Source organism: Natator depressus, chromosome 6 (assembly GCF_965152275.1).
Source record: "Natator depressus isolate rNatDep1 chromosome 6, rNatDep2.hap1, whole genome shotgun sequence".
In the NCBI taxonomy this organism is placed as follows: domain Eukaryota; kingdom Metazoa; phylum Chordata; order Testudines; family Cheloniidae; genus Natator; species Natator depressus.
This window is the reverse complement of record NC_134239.1, coordinates 28,110,174-28,131,468: the sequence shown is the minus strand read 5'-3', so window position 1 is coordinate 28,131,468 and position 21,295 is coordinate 28,110,174. Positions and strand designations below refer to the sequence as shown.

The window sequence follows — 21,295 nt, the reverse complement described above, 5'->3', positions numbered from 1 at the left end:
AGTGGTTATAGTGATGAGAGGAGACATTTGTGTGTCACTGAAAATCCTGATTAAAATATGATAGTGTGGAGTACAGAAGATATTTGTTATGGTCAAGTTGTACAATTCTTATTACAGCAATAGAAATTCCCATGGTCTTGGATTCTTCCAGGATGGAGATATCTGTAAGACCGTACTTCATGTCATTCATAGTCATGAATTTTGTATCTTGCAGCTTGCTTATAACTGCAGCATGAGTTTCTTGTAGAGCAACAATGTCAATGTTATTCACCTTAAGAACTCTTGAAAGACAGTCATGTTTAGCATGACAGACCTTCCACATGAAGTTGAGCTGGTCCCACAGTTCTCTGGCCCAATAACTGTCCCACTGTGAATAAATCCTTATAGTCATTGGGTCAGAGAGACAGCACGCATGTGTTTCTGTAGTCCAATGATTAGGGTACCCACCTGGGAGGTGGGAGATCCAGGGTCCAGTACTCCTGCTCCAGTCACTCTTTAATTATTTATCCACAGTGGAACAGCTTCAACAGGAGAAACTAAGAGAGCCCCACATCAGAATATCCCACAGCTTAGTGACTAGAGCACTGCTCCTGAGAGGTGTGGGATACCTCTATTCAACTCTTCTCTCCCCCTCTCCCTGAGAGTGGGGAATTGAACCTGGGTCTCCCACATCCCTGGTGAGTCCTCTAATTACTATGCTAAAAGTTGTAAGGTAGGCTCTGTTGCTGCCTCCTTGGGGTTTTGAATAGGACCTAATGCAGTAGGCAATCTCAGAACATCAGGCCCTGCATGTGACTTGGGCGGCCAAATGTCTATCTTCCCCTAGTTTGTGAATCACTGGGACTTAGGCAGGACTAAGTATCTGGACACATAAAGGGAGGCAGCAGTGTGCATGCTCAGAGGCAGAAACTTAGGTGCCTAGGGAACTATTACCTTGAAAGTCTGGGCACTTACAGGGGTTGGGCAGGAGTTTTGTGCATCACAAGGGAGCCAAAACTGGGACTTAGATATGTAAAATAGGGACTTAGGCACCTAACTCCTTTTGTGCATTGAGCACTAAGATTTAGGCCTGATCCAAGGCCTGTTGAAATTCATGAGTCTGTCCTCTGACTTCATTGGACTTTGGATCAGGCTATATGAAAATAGCTGGTAGTACACACAGACTGAAGGCTCAAAGTCAGTTTTATAGAATCATAGAATTGTAGGGCTAGAAGGGACCTGATGAGGCCATCTAGTCCAGCCCCCGGTGCTGAGGCTGAACCAAGTACATCTAGACCATCTCTCACAGGTGTTTGTCCAACCTGTTGTGTTGGCTTATAATGCTTAATTTACATTTGATAGAGAGGTACACATCTTACTTCCTGGCTGGAAGGACTCTGGTTTTTTCTCTTTGGTTGGTGACAGACTTCAAAACATATTTTCAGTATATACACAACTCCTTAAATATCATTTGCACATACATCTCATAACCATATAAATGATCAGCATGATCCTGGGTTTTATTTAAGACCTCATCTGATACTCTGTATGCATAAATACTCTCCACTCCAGTAATCCAAGTCATTAATGAAAATTTTGAATAATAGCAAACCCAGGACACTCTTATGGGATCCCACTAGATATGTCCTCCCAGCTTCACAGCAAACCATTAATAACTGCTGTTTGACTGTTCTTTCAACCAGTTCTGCACCCACCTTATAGTAAATTCATCTAGAGAACGCATTTCCTAGTTTGCTAATGAGACTGTCATGTGGGACTGTGTCAAAAGCCTTACACAAAGCAACATGTATTATGTCTACTGTTTCCCACCATCCCTTAGACTGGTAACCCAGTGAAAGAAGGAAATTAGGTTGGTTTAGCATGATCTGTTCTTGACAAATCCATGTTGGTTATTACCTTTTACCCTAATATCCTCTGTGTGCGTACAAATTGATTGTTTAGTAATTTATATCTTTCCAGGTATTAAAGTCAGACCAACTGGTCTATAATTCCCCAGGTCTTCTTTGTTCCCCTTTTTAAAGATAGGCACTATGTCTGCCGTTCTCTAGTCCTCTGTGACCTCATCCATCTTTCATGAGCTCTTGAAGATAATCACTAATGGTTCCAAGATTGCTTCAGCTAGTTCCTTAAATACCCTACTCTGAATTCTATCAGGCCCAGCCAACTTGAATACATCTAAAGAATTTAAATATTCTTTAACTTGTTCTTTCCCTAGTCTGGCTTGTGTTCCTTCCCTTAGTGTTAATATTAATTGTTTTAAGCATCTTGTCACAATTTATCTTTTTAGTGAAGACTGAAGCAAAGTTAGATATTAACTTCTCAGCCTTCTTTATGTGGTCTGTTATCTCTCCTACGCTGCTAAATAGTGGACCTACATTTTCCTTTGTCTTTCTCTTGCTATAATTTATTTCTAGAACCTCTTCTTATCGCCTTTTATGTCTCTTTCTAGGTGTAACTCACTGAATCCCTTAGTCTTTCAGATTTGTCTCCTACATGCTCGGGTTATTCTTTTGTACTCATCCTCAGCAATGGTCATGTTTTCGCTTTTGTAGGATTCCTTTTTGATGTTTCAGCCCATTAAAGGGCTCGTGATGGAGCCATATCAGTCTCTTACTTTTCTTCCTATCTCTCCTGCACATCAGGATTGTTTGCTGTTGCATCTTTAATCTTGTCTCTTTGAGAATCTGAACTCCCTTTTTCCCTTAGATTTTCTTTCTGTGGGACCTTACCTACCAGTTCTCTGAGTTAGTAAAAATTTGTTTTTTGAAGTCCACTGTCCTTTTTCTGCGCTCTCGCCTTCTTTTCCTTAGAATCATGAAATCTATCATTTGAAGAACACTTTCACTCTTCTACCTCAGTACATTCCAAGAATGAATAGGAGATTTTGTATTTTGCCTTGTTACTTTTCCAACAGATGTCTGAGTAGTTAAAGTCTTCCATTACTTGTGTTTTGGTTATTTCTGTTGTTTGTTCTATACATGCCTCATCTACCTCCTCATGCTGATTTAGTGGTCTATAGTAGACCCCCAGCATGACATTGCCGCTTGTTTATTCCCCTCTTTTATCTTCACCCAGAGACTTTCTACTGGTCTGCCTGTCACCTCCTTGTGGATCTCAATACAAGTGTAAATATTCTTGATGTATAATGCAATACCCCCTCCTTTTTTTGTTACACTGTATGTACAAGCTAGTTGTGACAAAGCTCTGTGCTTGTCTCCATGGATGCTGCGCTTCCTGGCGGATTTCACTAGTCTCAGAGGCTCACTGTGAACCTCCATGTAGCCCTTCTCTCTCTAGAGGCAAGGGTCACAGCCTAATGAGCCATTTTCATTATAAGCCAGCAAGGGAGGGGAGAAGCAACCCTCCCTCGCACAGTCTCTGTCATCTCCCTGTATCAATGATTAATTGGGGAGGGGAGCCCGGGCCCGGGCCCAGGCCCGCCCTTTACTCCGTGCTCCAGCCCAGGGACCCTAATAGTAGCAGCTATGGTAGCTGACTTTTTGGAAATAGTACGCGTACAATTCCCTGGGCCACTTCCCCACAGCAGCCCTCACTTTCTCAATATCTACTTCACCATTACCTCAGGGCCTCCTTCCTTGCGCCTGAAATGGTTTGTACTGCTCAGTTCCTCCAACAGCATGGCTTCCTCCTGATTTATGCACGCCCAACTGACTAACTGGGAGGCTTTTAACTAGTTTCAGCCAGCCCCTCATTGGCTTCAGGTATCCCAATCAACCTAGCTATCTTGCCTGCCTTCTGAAAAGATCTTAATTGGCCCCAGGTGTCTTAATTGACCTGGAGCAGCTGCCATTTACTTATCCTGGTAACAGGGATTTGTTTAGCTAATATATCTGTCTCCCACTACTTCTCTATAGCCATCTGGCCTTGCCCCGTCACATATCTTCCCCCCGCTCAACACCATAGAGTTGGGCAACTTGGGACGCCAGGCAGTGTGCTCGTGACAGACCATCCGCATTGCCATGGTGACATCCAGCCCTGTGCCGTGTGCGGAACTGGAACGGTTGGAGCGATAACAACCACCTAGTGACCCTTGCATTCTTTTCCTTATTCCGCTGCATCCACTGGAGGGGTGCATGGTCCATCACAAGAGTAAATCGCTGGCCTAACACAATGTCTCCAAGGCCCATTTGACAGTAAGGCATTCTCTCTCGACTACTGCATATTTCTGTTCTCTTGGGAGAAGCTTTCTGCTTAGGTAGAGGATTTGGTGTTCCTCTTCTCCCACCATTTGCGACAGAACCGCCCCCAACCCCACCTCGGAAGCATCTGTTTGTAAAAGAAATTCCTTGTTAAAGTCTGGGGCTATGAGTATGGGGTCATTAAAGAGGGACGTCTGCAGTTCTGTGAACGCCCCCTCTGCTGCGTCGGTCCTCTTCACCATGTCTGGACCTCGGGTCCTCACCAGGTCGGTTAGGGGACTTGCCCTAGTGGCGAAATGGAGAATAAAATGTTGGTAGTAGCCTACCATGCGTAGGAACGCGCAGACCTGCTTCTTTCAGGTCGGCCGGGGCCAGTTTTGAATCGCCTCTAGCTTATTCGTTTGGGGCTTCACTATGCCCATTCCTACAGTATATCCCAGGTACCTAGCCTCTGCTAGCCCTGTGGCGCATTTAGCAGGATTAGCAGTGAGGCCAGCCCACCTTAAGGTGCGCAGTACTGCCTCAACTTTCTCCAAGTGGGTTCCCCAATCTGGCGTATGGATGATGACATCATCTAGGTATGCGGCTGCATAACTAGTATGGGGGCGCAGCAGCTTATCCATGAGGCATTGGAATGTGGCTGGGGCCCCATGTAGCCCAAAAGGGAGGACTGGAATAGCCCGTCCGGGGTAGAGAGCTCTGTCTTTTCTTTAGCTTCAGCTTCTTTGGTCAGGGGAATCTACCAGTACCCTTCTGTCAGATCCAGTGTAGTCAATAATCGGGCACTACCCAGTCAGTCAACCAGTTCATCGATGCGTGGTATGGGGTATGCATCGAATTGGGATACTTCATTCAGTCGGCAAAAGTCATTACAGAATCTCGTGGTACCGTAAGGTTTAGGGACTAGAACAATTGGACTGGACCACTGACTGTAAGATTCTTCAGTAACACCTAATTCTAACATTTTCTTTACTTCAGCTTTGATTTCTTCTCTTTTGGCTGCTGGGATTTGGTAGGGTCTCAATGTTACTTTGGCTCCGAGGATTGTGCGGATATGGTGATAGGTTTCAGTTGTCCGCCCTGGTTTTGTAGAGAACACATCTCGGTTACAATTAATCATGTTGGCTGCCTTGATCTTTTGGATCGGCATCAAGTCGGGTGATATCCTCACTTGCTCATGTAAATTATCCTCCTGGGGAAGGGTCTCCCGGGTGATTAAGCATGCCTCTCTATCGTGCCAAGGTTTTAGAAGATTGGTGTGGTAAATTTGCTCTGGTTTCTGGGGGCCTGGCTGCTGCACCTTATAGTTCACATCTCCCACGGCTTCGATCACTTTGTAGGGTCCCTGCCACTGGGCCAACAGTTTACTTTCTGCTGTGGGCACCAGTACCATCACCCGATCCCCTGGTTGGAACCGTCGAAGCCTTTCTTGGTGGTTATAATGGGTTCATTGGGTCTCCTGTGCTCTCTCCAAGTGTTCCCGTACAATGGGCATAACTCGGGCTATCCAATCTCTCATCTGCAGTACATGCTCAATGTTCCTTCCAGGATTTGGCTCCTCTTCCCAGGCTTCTCTGGCTATATCCAATATGCCCCGGGGGTTGCGCCTGTATAGTAGTTTGAATGGAGAGAAACCCGTGGAGGCTTGCGGAACCTCCCAGATGGCGAACATGAGGTAAGGCAATAGGGTATCCCAATCTTTCCCATCCCGGCTCACCACTTTCCTGATCATGGCCTTGAGGGTCCTATTGAACCTTTCCACAAGGCCATCTGTTTGCAGGTGGTATACTGTGGTCCGTAGGGCTTGTACATGGAGCAACGAACAGAGATCTATCATCAACTTGGACACGAAAGATGTCCCTTGATCAGTCAATATCTCCTTGGGTAGCCCAACCCGGGCAAAGATCTGTACTAGCTCCTTAGCTATTGTCTTGGAAGCCGTGTTGCGTAGGGGAATGGCTTACGGGTAATGGGTTGCATAGTCCAGTACAACAAGCACATGTTGGTGGCCCCGAGCTGTCTTTTCTCGGGGCCCTACTAGATCCATGGCTATGCGTTCAAAAGGAACCTATGTTATTGGAAGAGGTATCAAAGGAGCCTGCAAGTGCGGGCGAGGGCTATGTAACTGACACTCCGGACAAAAGGTGCAGTATTGCTGGACATCTTCGTGTACTCCTGGCCAGAAGAACCTCTTCAGGATCCGTGCCTGGGTTTTCTCTACTCCTAAGTGTCCTCCAAACAGGTGACTGTGGGCAAGACTCCGTATGGCTTTTTGATGTTTTTGTGGCCCCAGAAGTTGTTGTATCTCTTGCTCCTGCATTTGCACCACGCGGTACAGGAGATCTTTCTTCACTATAAAGTAAGGTCCGGTACCCTGGACCTTCCCATCCACAGGTATCGCATTGATCTCGGCCACCTCTTTCGTGGCGTTATCATATCTGGGGTCCTCCACCTGGTCTCACCCAAAAGTCTCTCTCCCAGGACTAACCTGCCTGAGCTCCCAGGGGCCGGCTTCTGCTTCTTCCAACTGCTCGCTACTGTCACAGCTGGGCATGGCCTCCGGCTCACTTTCTGTGGTGGAAGTTTCTCTGTTGGCTGCTTGTGTCCGTCTGCCTACTAGGACGGTCTTCTGGCCCTGGGTCAGGATCCAGGTTCCCAAGGCCTTCGCAGCCTTCCTCTCTTTTTTTGTCTTCCGGGGGGCTGAGAACAGATCTTGAGAAATCTCAGCAAACATCGGGGGTTGAGATTCCCCCAGTGACGAGTCGCTGTCCTCAGGGTCCCCACCTCCCTTCAGCCTCTCCGCGGGGAGTAAAATATCAAACCCTGGATAGTCCCTCCCAATGACTACAGGATATGGGAGTTTAGGAACTATGCCCACGGTCACCTCAATGGGGTTCCCCTGAACCTCTATCTCCACCGGGATGGTGGGGTAATGGCTCACGGCCCCATGCACGCATGTCACTGCTACGCATTTGGCTTGTAGCACCTGACTACTTTTTACCAGCTTACCCGATATGAGAGTGATAGCACTCCCAGAGTCCACAAGCGCTGTAGTCTCTGCTCCATTTATCCTCACTGGCCTGGTGTAATTATGCGGGGCTAATGCGACCCCCGCGAGGTGGATAAGGGAGCACAGGATCTCCCAATTCCCCAGGTTACATTGCTTAGGCTCCTCGGTGCTGGGACATTGTGCTGCTATGTGTCCCCACTCCCCTCATGCATAACATCTATAATTGCTTCTAATCACTCCCCTATCCTGGGGGTTAGGGGGTTTAGTCCCAGGGTTCCCCCCACTCAGGCCAATCCCTTCCTTCTGGGATCCCCGCTGGTTTTTGGCGCCCCCTTCTTCCACCTAGGACTCCCCGGGGGGTTGGCTGCCCAGCCTTCCAGGTTTGGGTTTTTTTCATAGATTCATAGATATTAAGTCAGAAGGGACCATTATGATCATCTAGTCTGACCTCCTGCACAATGCAGACCACAGAATCTCACCTACCCACTCCTGTGAAAAACCTCTCACCTATGTCTGAGCTATTGAAGTCCTCAAATCGTGGTTTAAAGACTTCAAGGAGCAGAGAATCGTCCAGCAAGTGACCCATGCTACAGAGGAAGGCGAAAAACCTCCAGGACCTCTTCCAATCTGCCTTGGAGGAAAATTCCTTCCCGACCCCAAATATGGCGATCAGCTGAACCCTGAGCATATGGGCAAGATTCACCAGCCAGATACCCAGGAAAGAATTCTCTGTAGATTCAGGTGCTTGCTTCAAAAGGGGCCTTCCTTGGGTAGTCGGGTCAATTCCCTGGCTGTCAACCGTTTTTCTACCAGCGTGATCAGCTCATCGTACGTGGACGGATCGTTCTGGCTTACCCATTTGCGGAGATCTGGTGGCAGTCCCTGCATGTAATGGTCCATGACCAGGGTCTCCAAAATCTCCAGGCTGCACACCTCAGGTTGTAATCACTTCCGTGCGAGGTGTATGAGGTCGAATAGCTGGGACCTTGGGGTTTCGTTCTCCTGGTGTTTCCACTCGTGGAACCTCTGGGCCCATACCGCTGCTGTCACCCCTGATCGTGCTAGGATCTCTACCTTCATCTGGGTATAGTCAATGGCATCCATGGCAGGCAAGTCAAAGTAGGCCTTCTGGGCCTCTCCGCACAAAAAAGGGGCAAGAATGCTGGCCCACTCAGCACATCTCCCGACATCATCTTTGGCAGACAACCAGTGGCCCTCAGGGTTCGCGTCCCATCGGACCCCCGGGCCTGGGTGGTGAGAATCTTCAGCTGGTCCACTACCCCTCGCAAGAGGGCACAATCTTGGGTCACCTGGCCCATTAATAATTGATTGGTTTCCTGCTGTACCCGCACACACTCCTGTTGTGCCATTGCCTGAACCCGGGTGGCCTCCTGCTGGGCTGCCATGGCTTGTACCAGAGCTCTTAACACCACCTCCATTGTGGTACAAAACAAACACAAAATGAAACAAAAAAATCCCCAAAAACCCAGTGCAGTTTTTTTTAACCTCTTTCTTCCACCACGCTGTGAACGATGATCCAACGCTTGACAGCAGTTGTGACAAACCTCTGTCCTTGTTTCCATGGGTCCCGCACTTCCTGGTGGATTTCGCTAGCTTCAGAGGCTCACTGTGACCCTCCACATAGCCCTTCTCTCTCTAGAGGCAAGGGTCACAGCCTTCTGAGCCATTTTCATCATAAGCCAGCAAGGGAGGTGAGGAGAAGCAATCCTCCCTTGCACAGTCTCTGTTGTCTCCCAGTCTCAGTGATTAATTGGGGGGGGGGGGAGCCCGGGCCCACCCTCTACTCCGGGTTCCAGCCCAGGGACCCTAATAGTAGCAGCTATGGTAGCTGACTTTTTGGAAGTAGGATGCGTACAATTTCCTGGGCCACTTCCTCACAGCAACCCCCACTTCCTCAATATCTACTTCACCGTTACCTCAGGGCCTCCTTCCTTGCACCTGAAATGGTTTGTACTGCTCAGTTCCTCCAGCAGCACGGCTTCCTCCTACAGCTCTTGACATGCGCGCCCAACTGACTAACTGAGAGGCTTTTAACTAGTTTCAGCCAGCCCCTCATTGGCTTCAGGTGTCCCAATCAACCTAGCTATCTTCCCTGCCTTCCGAAAAGATCTTAATTGGCCCCAGGTGTCTTAATTGACCTGGAGCAGCTGCCATTTACTTATCCTGGTAACAGGGATTTGTTTGGCCTGGGGCTAATATATCTGTCTCCCACTACTTTTCTATAGCCATCTGGCCTTGCCCCATCACATATCCCCCCTCCCCTGCCAGTCCCCCCTGACCAGTCCAAACCTTGCTTGACAGGTAACAAACAGTAAACCTCTACTCCTGAGTTCCCCAGAGACATCTCTGCAGTGCCAGCCCTCTCCTGGAACAGTCACAGAAGTCATTAACTTGGTTGCTCCTTTAAAGAGTCTATACTGCAGCCTGTTAGCTTAACTGAGATTAACCCACCCATCTCTTCAATCAGTGCACAGAATTGGTGTATAGTAAAAGTAAAACAAATTTATTTATCAAAAGGATTAAGTGATACCAAGTATGAGGAATAAAGATAGAAAGGGTTACAAGCAAACAAAAGTAAAAATATGCTCCTAAGAGTAAAACCTGATTTAGCAAATAGACTCTCTTGTTCAAAGAAGTGTTTTTCACCCAGTCACTCTTCTAGCATGGCTGACCAGACTCTTTGGCCAAGACCCTTCACAGACCTCAGAGTGCTTGGTTCAGGTGAAGGATGCCAAAATGGTTTTTTCTCTCTCCTTGTATCTTCCCAAATTTCACTGACCCTGCTTTGAGAGGCAGGAAGGCTTCCTGGGGGTACAGTCTTCATCCTCTGTGGAGATAAAGTGGTAATCTTTCCCCACATGCCCTCCTGATGGCTTTGTTTACCTTGCATGTGAATGTACATTCATTGTCTCTGCCTGACGGCCAGGCTGGTCGGATAAGCCAAGAAACATTCCTTTGTCTTGGGCCGATTGTGTTTAGGCATTGCTTACCAAGCACATTTTTAGAGTATAATTCTGGCACATATTTATAACTTTTTGTACACACCACACACTGATTTTTGAGACCAGAGTATTATCATTTTGTATGTAATAACTTACACAACATCTTTTAGATTCATGTTATGACAACAGTGTATTAGCTGTAGTGAGTATGTCAGGCCTGACATACATTGCTGGTACAGAGGAGTGAACCACAAATGGGGCTCCGTGTCGCACTCACTAAGCACCTGTTTGCATCTGTATCTTTGTGAATAGTAATAATTCTCTAGGTTTGTTTCTGCTCTTGCTTATAGTGTTATAATTCCACTGATTTCAATAGTTGTTCCTGATTTATGCCGTTTTGTAAACAAGATCGTAATCAATGTGTATATTTATACTTCAGCTTTATAGTATGGATTAGGCAACATGCAGGGAGGATTTACAAATTAGAACACTAATTGTTTTGCTGTTGTATCTTTCTTTCAGGAAATCTTTCTGCACAGCTATTAATTAATGTCCATTATATCTTTCTTTTTCAATAGGACCCAGTCCAGTATTTGACCTCCAAGTTATAAATGTCAACACAACAGAAGTAAACTTAAGATGGCAAAACAATGACACTGCTGCTTCTCAGTACACTTACATAGTAGTCTCAGAAGGAAATGGATCTCTAACTAATAAAAGCAATACATATCAACTCACAAATTCTACATTTGAGGCTAGAATTACCAGTTTAAACCCTGGCACCTCCTATACATTCACGGTGTTTCCACAAGCAGGTGATAAAATAACAGAAGGAAACCGAAAAAACATAACTAAGTGTACAGGCAAGTTACAAAAATATGTGCCTCTTTCATTTAAATGCTTTGTTGTTTATGTATTGGATAGAAAACAGTTGATTTGCTTATTTAGCACCCAAAAGTGTGCTAGGTGCCTTACCAATATGTAGACAGACCAGTTCCTACTTCTGAGGTTTACATTCAAAAGTCCTGATCTTGGAGCATTACTAGTCCTTACACAAGTAGTACATGGCTTTTCATCAGGACTGGTGGCATAAGTAAGGTGTTGCAGGACTGGATCATTGATAGAAAACATACAGATGAAGGGACTGAGAGGATACAACATGAGATTTCTGATGTTTTTTATTTTATTTTGTATTTTATACTTTGCCTGTCTGAAGTCAGTATTGTTACACTGGTTTTATACCAATGTATGTGAGATCAGAATTGGAATCAAAATATTTTGAAGACATTTGGGAGTAAAATTTAACTCTGTGCACGTCCATCGTCTCCAATGAAGTAGCAGAAGGTATGCATCAGAGTGGAATTTAGCCCACGATCTTTGTGCGCCGCCATGTAAGGATAACAGCAGTCTTTTTCTGTAGAACAGTCATTCATGAAGTATTTAATGTCACTTACCTTTTGGATGACAGATTTTTTTCAAGCTAGTTGCTTCTTCCTGTGCATTTTTTCCTGCGTTTTTAAACACAGTCTAAACTCATAAACCTCGGAATGTTAAAAGAAAAAAGTGGTCAGAGAATAAAGGCAAAATGTATACTATAAATCAGAGAAGAAAGGAATATAGCGCCATGGGAAGAAAGACTGGCATGTGGTATAGAGATGAGAGGGAATAGAAAAATAGCAGAGAACATAAAAGGAAATAGGTGCTAGATAATATTTATTACTTATGTATAGTATTATAATAAATGTACGTGGTGCTTCACAGGCAGATGAAAACCAGGGCTCCTGCCCTGTGGAGCTTAAGTGGATTAAACAGATAACGTAAGGTGACCAGACAGCAAGTGTGAAAAATCGGGACAGAGGTGGGGGGGGGGTAATAGGAGCCTATATAAGAGAGAGACCCCAAAATCGGGACTGTCCCTATAAAATTGGGGCATCTGGTCACTCTAAGATAACCATCCAGTTTGTTCCACTAAGCTCTTTTCTTCTTTTGCAGATGCTGCACGAGTGTCTTCATTTAACTGTACACCAGTGACTAAAGAGCCTAAGTTAACAGTGAAGTGGGAGCTCCCTGCTGGTGTCAGTACTGGCTTCAGCATTAATACATTCAGTGATGCCTGGAGCAATGAAACACTGGTCTTGTCTGGTAACCTCGATACAACTATAACAAATTTAAATTATTCCACCTCCTACAATGTTAGGATTATAACCCGTTCATGTGGGAAAGAAAGCCTTCCAGTGGAAAGAATATGTGTTACAAGTATCACGGGTAAGTGTAAAAAGTTTGGTGTGGGGTACAGGGCCAAAAAAAAAAAGAACTCTAAGTTACAAAATGCAAAATGTGTAGCATTATACAGTACATGTGAATATTCAAGCTATGAGAGAGAGACTTTATCTTCATTCAAAGTTGTGTGTGAGATAGATATATATATATATGTTAACTCTGTAGAACTAGTATGATCAAAGATACGGACTTTCATTTCCTTACAGCATTTTTATATGGATGGGACACTATTTCTTTGTTGGCTTGCTTGGTTTTAAAGATGCTTCTTTAAGTGACATTAAAATGTGCTGGGTAATGTGCGTTTATATGATGTCACCCAATGTGCAAATTGCAATAATGGGAGAAAATGGTGGGCTTTCTTTGTAACTTTTCCTAGGTAGTTGGAGAAGATAGATATTTCAACATAAGGTATCTTTCTCCTTGATTCACCTTTTCCTTCCCACATGTTGAGATGCTAATTTAATATTAATATTTCTCTGTTACAGACCCACCTGCTCCAGGAGAAGAGCCTAGTATTACGTCAGTCACTCACAAGTCCTTTAAAATTCAGGTCAATAGGTTTGAGTCAAAAAATGGACCGCTAACAGCCTATGCAATAGTAATCACAACAGCTAAAGGTAAGATGTTAGGATGTTAGCTCCCAGATGTATTATTATTATATCAGACATCATGTGTATATCCATCGGGACAAACTTTTTAGATCCTAAACTAAGTGGAAGGGGAAGAATTACTCCTGATATTTGCAGTTGCTGTTCAGAAACAGAGTGACATTCTGGCTCAACTTAAGTCAATGGCAAAACTCTCATTGACTCATAGGCCAGGATTTCACTCATAGACTTGACTAGCCTGAATTAGTCTAGTTCATAGGCCTTTCACAATGTTGCCACTATGCTATCTGATCAGCTTCCTTATTGGTTTGCCAATAACATGAACTGCAAAATTGTATAGTGTCTTTTCTTTGTAGAATGATTCTAGGGGCTGGTAATTAACAACTTCTGAAGTTTGGGGTGTTTTTCAAGGCTGTAAAGATTATTAGAACAATCATGTCAGAAAGTTGGGGGAGGTGAAGCACTGTTTTCCAATTGTACTAATAATAGCCTATTGTCATTGCGGGGTGGGAGGAATTTTATGGATGAAAGGCAGGATGAACATTGTCAGCATCACATGCTATGGGAAACTGAGGAAGCCATAAGGCTTGCTATGGAGAATTGCTATAAAACACATTATCTTTAAAACATCAAAAATCAAAGAAAAATTTTACTTGGTTAACCACAGTGATAATTCATGAAATCAGCAAGGCTGTTCTTTGCTGGTTAAAATATGTTTAATTCCTGCAAATGAAGGCAGCTGAAATAAGTGGTTCCCCAGTGCAGGATTTTATTGACATATAAACAGATATAATGATGCCTCAACTTGCCTTTTGTTTTAACAATGGGTATGTATCTCCAAGCAGCTTCCTTTGTAGATCTTCCCTCCATATTTTTTTTAAGTACACTTTCTTGTACAATAGTGATTACATGATCAGTGATACTTGAATAGCTTCTTGTACTCCGGTATCCTCAGTTTGCCTTAATTGACTGCCCCAAAATTACATTGTTAATGTCAGTGTTTTATCAACATACTTGTATTTTTTTCAGATGCCTCTAACCACTAATATTTAAAGCTGAATCACATGCAAAGCACGGTTCTATATTGTGTTTGTTCACTTGGGCAAGAAAATAGATTTTTCTAGTCATGACTGATGGAAATTGAAAAGGGAGATACCAATTTGTCAGCGTCAGATGCTTTACTGTGAGGGGAAAAGATTTTAGGAAATGGCTCATCAGCCTTGATAAAGTGTAACTTTAATGCTCCAACTGTATAATGTTCAACTGTCTCTAATCTTAGTACACTAAGTTTAGGGTGGGTTTGTGTTGTTTGGGACTGTAATATAATTCATTTGTAACTGTTTTTCATCATTATCTTCAGTGCAGAAACAGCATCAGCTGCTCTAATGTAAAGCAAGCAGGGTTTCAGAGAAACTATTCTGCCTTGAGCCCTGATCCTGTACCATTAAAGGCAATGATTTCAGTGAGCCCTAATTTCCTCCTGTAGCATGCACGTAACTGGTTTTTTAGCTGTTACAGTTTGCTCACAAAACAACCTTCCCTAGCCTTTCTGCAACCTATTGTTAGATATTAATTTAATGCTATTTACTTTAAAAAGGGGGGTTTATTTTTTAAAAGCAATAAGTGGGGATGCCCGAGGGCAGCCTTGAGTGCAGGACTAGAAGACCTCGTGAGATCCCTTCCAGTCCGATACTTTTGTGGTTCACTTCTGTGATATGCACAAATTCCGCTAACAATGGCCAGCTACTTCCTCCTCACATAACACTTTGAACATTTAACTCTGTGTATTTGCTATTAACTCATCTCTGACAGTAAGTGATTTGAAGTGCATTGTTACCTCATAATTTTTTCATGGTTTAGCAACATAATCTGCTTCAAAATCCAAGAATTCTTTCCTTGACAGCAACATAGGGCAGGGATGGGGAGAAACAGCCTAATGTATTTAGACAACCTCGCTTCATGTTTTGTGATATAAGGTGTTTTTATACCATTACCCACTCCACCTTCACCCCGGAATTTACAACATTAGATTAAAAATTATGTTTAAAACGTTATTTTAAGCAATTTGACTTAAAGTGATTGCATGGCTTGATAGCATTACTGATGTCCCAAATTAAGAGTTCAGTCAACACAGGAAATATTTCTTCTGAGTCTTCTGGACTAGGAGCTATTGACTCCCAAACAACTCCTATTTGGTCTATGTCGACCTGTTCTTTTAATCTCTCCCAACAGGAAGAGGAGGCCAAAGCAGCCCTTACTTCTCAAGTTCTTGAGGTTTATGTGCTAAATCCTGGCATACTAAGAGCCTGACTTCATTACCAAATTGGGTCCAATTTGTTAACTCAACTCCTCAAGGTCATGTTCTGACTCAGTATTAAGCACAGCTTTGCAGCTAGTGGAGACAGGGATGATGTAGTAGCACGGCCTACCAGGTCTGGCTTTGGTCTAGCTGCTGCTTTAGTTTCTCCTTCTCTCAGTCTAGATCACCCACCCTCGGAGTCTGGTTTGGTTCCTGCAGTAGTTGGGGGTCCACGTCACTGCAAAAGGCTAAGTCATTAAAGAAAAAGTCCGCCCCTTCCAGGGTCTCCAGCACCAAAACAAACACAAGAGTCTTCCACCTCAGTCTCAAGCTGGACAGAGCCCCTCCTTCCTGAAGATCTGTCTGTCTTCTTTCTTCAAAATCCAGACACACGCTAGCTTGCCATCTTTTCACTCTCACCCCTCATGCTTTCCTGGGCTTCTCTGAGTCTCTCCCTGCTCTCTACCAAGCACTGACTCCCAGGGCTTTTTACCTGGAATCTCCCTTCACACCTTTTGGTCCTCTACAAGTTTCTGTTTTAGCTCCACCTCAGAAGGCCTAATTTAGCCACACGACCTGCCTGTTATGTGACTTTGCTCATTTTCTTCACCTGGAGAGGCGGGTAAATGTGTCACATGTGGGAGTGGATCCATATCCTCTGAAAGGGCCATCCTTAAAGTCACCCAGTGACAGGCAAGTTGTGTTAAACATCTTGTCAGCTGGCTGTGATAAACCTGTACGTGTCAACTGATCATGGTTAAACACGACTTGTCCTATCTACACTGACTGCAAAGCTGTGTTAGTTAATGCGGCTCCTCAAAGTCAGGTTCTAACGTGATCTGATTTGTCTAGTGAAGACTGTCCGAGAAGGACTTTCAGCAGTGTGCAGTGTAGTTTCAGTACAGAAGACTTTCAGCGCAGGTAGTTTTCTGCAGAGAAGTTTTTTGTATATCCAGTCTTCAGCATACTTAAAAAATTTAAACCAAAAGGTTATTAAAACAGTGACATTCTCTAGGGGCAAAATAAATAAATTGTTCTACAGTGAAGAGTATCTGAGATTGTCCATATTGCCCTCAGCCTTTAATTTCAGGTAATATTCCACATTTGCTGGAATAGTCATAACCGTTAGTTTGTTTTTTTTTACTATTATTGCCCTTGAGCCAGTCACTGTATTTTAAAATACAATTTTAAAAAAACATTAGTTTATGTCTGTTGTATATTTGTTTTTTCAGAAGGCACTGAACCTCCAAATAGCAGCTTGAGTTATACATACAACGACTTCCAGGAAAAGAAAACAAACACTTACGTAACGTTTGTCATAAACGCTACACAAAAGAGAGCCTTTTCCTCCCGTTCAGATAGTTCGCAATACGAAGTGGAAGTAGGAAATACAGCCACATCGTGTGGCTATTACAATGCGCCGCTGGAACCACTTGGTTCATACCGGTATTTATCTTGTTGTTTGTTGTAATTTCCTTGTATACAATTGAAATCTAAGTAATAATTGGATCACCAGATCATAAATACTGCTTGTCAGGCTTAGATTGTTAATGTCATCTAATGTGACTATTTCATTTTCCCTTCCTCTCATCAGGGCGAGTGTTGCAGGTTTCACTAAAATTGAATTTAACAGTAGTGATGGTGGACGTATTGTTGAAGAGAGAAGCTATGTATCATTTACGCCTTATTCTAAGGCAATTACGTTACCCCAGGATCCAGGTAAAGCTAACATAAAATGTTGCATTGCATGTTTTGCATATATTGGGCCCAACTGTGTTCTCATTTCAATTCTTGGCAAAACACACATTGACTTCAATGAAAGGAGGCTTGGGTCTGTTTATCTGTAATTTTGTAATGTAGTTGGTCTGTAGATTTACAACTGAGCAGTTCTACGAAAACTCTCTTGTATGCATATATTACATAATCCCTTACAGTAACATTAAAAATGACACAACAAGCCCAAAACATGGTATACTAAAATGAGAGTGGAAAGCTGCTGAGACAAGAAGACTTTGAGAGATAAGTAAAGTAGAGATTGCAATTACTGTGTTTTTGCACTCTCTGTAAATTAGAGATTGACATGTAGAAAAGAAACGGTGGATTCATGCTCCTATAATCCCAGTATTTCTTGTTTAGCTCCATTCTTACTGCTGTTCCGTATCAACACTTGATATTGGCATCACTTAAAGGTGTTTCACAGCTACAGAGAGGAAGGATGGGCCGGTGGGTAGGGTGCTAGCTGGGGACTTCAGAGACCCAAGTTCAATTCCTTGCTCTGTCACAGACTTCCTGTGTCTCTGGGCCAGATTTTCAGATGTGTTTAAGTGCCTAAAGATCCAGATAGGTACATAGGGGGTGTGATGGATGCCACCTGGAACTGGGATACCACTGAGCCAGCCTGACCCACCAGCCTGGGCTCCCTTTACACTGTATTGCTGTGACAAGCTCTTGAGCACATGCTGTGATCAGCTCTGTATGGGAAGGCTTCAGCTAAGGAACTTCCAAGCTGCTCAGGCACACACCCCCTCTGGAGTATAAACCCAAAATTATACCATCTTGCACTGCACAGGGAACTGTACAGCATAAGCTCATGAAATTCATTCCCTCCTTCAATGTGGAGAGGAATATACACAACAGCTTTCTGCCCCAAGTTATGATTTCCACATACACTGGTTTTAGACAAAGCAAAAACTAGTGTATTAACCTCAAAAGATAGATTTTAAGTGATTTTAAGGGATAGCAATCAGATCAAAGCAGATTACCTAGTAAATAAACAAAACATGCAAACTAAGCTTAATATACTACATAGATTGGATATGACTAGCAAATTCTTATCCTAAATGATGATACCAGCAGGCTGCAAGTTCTTAAGGGACAAGCTGTTCAGGCTTACAGCTTAGAAACCCCAGGTGTTCCATTCACAGGCTAAAAATCCCTTTAGCCGGGGTCCAGCACTTCTTCCCCTCACCCCCAGTTCAGTCTTTGTTCCTCAGGTTTTTCCAGCAGTCTCTTTGGGAGGGGAGTCAGTGAAGAACCACAGTGATGTCACTCCCCTGCCTTAAATAGCCTTTGCGTATGGCGGGAACCCTTTGTTTCAAAGCTTGGTTCCCACTCCAGTCAGTGGGAAAACACTGAATCCAAGATGGAGTCCAACACCAGGTTACATGTCCCTGTAGTGTTACAGCAGCCATGAGTCGGATGCTGTCTGTAGCATCCTGAGGAAGCCCCCTCCCCACAGATGGGCAATAATCTTCTTCTAAGGTCTATTGTTCTCTCCTAATGGCTCATTAACCTGAATGGGCCCTTTCCAGCCAGCCATGGAGACTGAGAGCCTTTTGTCTAGTGGGTGTTCCCCGTGTGTAAACACAATTTGTAATACAGCTACATAGTCAATATTCCTAACTTCAGATACGAAAATGATACATGCATACAAATAGGATAATCATATTCAGTAAATTATAACCTTTTCAATGATCTCACACATGACCTATCCTGCATAAAATACATGATGATTATGTTATATCATATACTAATATCTCTATGAAGAGTATGGGGTGCAGTGTCACAGTGGTATTTTTCAAAATTGCATCAGTGGGATAGATGCCTATCTGTCTTTAGGTGCCTAAATACCTTTGAAAATATAGCCTCTGTGCAAGTCACTAGGGCGTCGCTCCCAGCGCTGGTGCTCTGTCTACACTGGCACTTTACAGCGTTGAAACTTGTTGCACTCGGGGAGGGTTCACCCCCCCGAGTGAGAAAGCTGCAGCGCTGTAAATTGCCAGTGTAGACAAGCCCTTGGTTTCCAATGTCCATTAGAAAACTACTATAATCTTAGTTGAGAGATGATGCAGAAATTCCAAGTTTTTATTCAATCAGACATTATAGGTCAGCTCATTTCATACGGGTGTCCTTCGCATGTGAAATTTACTGCAGATAGCAGAAGTCTAAATTGTTAATGGTTCATACTTTTCACTTTGATACTTTCTTATATGACACTTGAATATACTTTCATCTAAGCTGAGACCTGTCCTTCCTCTTACTGTGCACAGTTTGTGAAATGAATTGCAGGTTCAGATTTAAATAGATGCATCTCAAACTATCTGATTTGCTCCCTGAGTTGGATAGCTCAAAATGCAACTTCTCAGGCTGTCCCTTGCAATCAAAATCCAGGTACAAAAATGGAGCCACCCTTCAGAAAATTGTGTGTGATTTAATAGCAGGCGTTGGCCTCTCCTCCTTGTACGCGGAGATTGAGGCCCTAGATTTGACCCCGGTCACCCAGGGAGAGGATGATCTACTCCCGGCTGGCCTCAGACTGGGCAACCTCACCCCAGCCCCTTTTTCCCCATACTCCCTCCCCCTGATTGCCTTCCCGGGCGAGCACCCTGCAGAAGGTGGTCCACCACCAGATGCCACGGCCGCCAAGACCAACGCGGGGCCAGCGCCTAGCATTACTGGGAGCCCCCTCCCTTACCCCTTAACCTTCAACTCTGCTCAGGAGGCACCTTCCTTCAGTTGCTTGCCTCCTGAATCTCAGAGCCTTACCTTTGCCCCTGCCCCCTCCCCTAGCCCCACCCAGTTTATCCCCTCCTGCGATGCTCCTGCCGCCCCTGGGGTCGTTTCTTCTCCGCCTTCTGCAGATTCCCCCCAAGGAGCAGTCTTTGCACTTTCTAGTCGCGACCCATTAGGAGTTGCAATTTTTTCCCCGCCATTCCCTTCCACCCCAAGGCATGAAATGGATTTCATAACCCCAGCCTGTCAGACCCCCCCGTCGGTGGTCCGCACCCTGCCTACCCGCCTTAGCGGACCTCGAGGCTGTATTAAGAGTCCCACCGGGGAATACCCCGGGAACCGTAACCCCATCCCCCCATGAGCTGCGGCATGCACTACGGAAGTTCTTAGAACACACCCGTGGTGCCCGCAATAAGGTACAGCTAGCTCTTCAGCTCTGGGGGGACTTTGAGCAACTTTTTCGGACCACAAGGGCCCTTATAAAGGAGGGCAAAGGGCAAGGCAGGCGCGGTGCTGCGGCCTACGAGCGGGCCCGCAACTTCCAAAACGATCTACTCATCTATGAGATGGGTCACGGGTTGGTGCGCAACCCGCCGGGGGCCACGAACACCCCCGCCACCGAGAAACCTCCACCCCACCAGCCCTCCGCATGATGCCTACTCTTATTGCAACCTTGAATACCAGGGGCTGTAGGATGGCTCTCCGCAGGTCCCAGGTGCTCTCTTACCTTCGGGAAGGAGGGTACTCTGTAGTTTTCCTGCAGGAGACCCATACGGACCCGACCTTTGAGGACAGGTGGCGGCTGGAGTGGGGGGACGGGGTCTACTTTAGCCACTTCACGACTTGGCAAGCTGGAGTGGCGACCCTGTTCTCCCCCACCCTACGGCCCGAGGTGCTAGGGGTCACTGAGGTCGTGCCGGGCCACCTGCTGCACCTTCGAGTCCGTATGGAGGGGCTCGTGGTTAATCTTGTTAATATTTATGCCCCACAACTGAGCCCAAAGCGGCCACAATTTTACCAGCGGGTGTCCGACTTTCTCGGCACCCTAGATTCGCACGAGTGCCTGGTCCTGGGAGGAGACTTTAACACCACCCTCGAGGAACAGGACCGCTCAGGCGCCGAGCCGAGCCCGGCTGCCGCGAATATTCTTCGGGGAATAGTTGAATATCACTCCCTAGTGGACGTCTGGCGTGACCATCACCCAGATGACACCTCCACGTTCACTTTTGTCCGGGTGGAGGCCCATAGGTCACACCACTCTCGGTTGGACCGTATTTATTTATCCCGTTTCCATCTTTCACAGGCCCACTCCTCTACCATTCGGCCGGCCCCTTTTTCCGACCATCATTTAGTTACTATAACTGTCTCCCTCCGTGCAGAGAGACCGGGGCCGGCCTATTGGCACTTTAATAATAGCCTGTTGGAGGACGAGAGCTTCGTGACGTCCTTCCGGGAGTTTTGGC

At 45.0% G+C, this 21,295-nt stretch overlaps 1 protein-coding gene across 1 annotated transcript in view; it reads left to right on the top strand.

Moving 5' to 3' along the window:
* The window catches only part of PTPRJ (protein tyrosine phosphatase receptor type J), a 138,228-nt gene that overhangs the window by 91,628 nt on the left and 25,305 nt on the right, over positions 1-21,295 (top strand). Inside the window, exons 9-13 of the mRNA XM_074954874.1 lie at positions 10,712-10,996; positions 12,126-12,398; positions 12,899-13,030; positions 16,553-16,766; positions 16,915-17,039. Of these exons, the coding sequence (XP_074810975.1) occupies positions 10,712-10,996; positions 12,126-12,398; positions 12,899-13,030; positions 16,553-16,766; positions 16,915-17,039 (1,029 nt within the window). The remainder of the gene's footprint in view (positions 1-10,711; positions 10,997-12,125; positions 12,399-12,898; positions 13,031-16,552; positions 16,767-16,914; positions 17,040-21,295) is intronic.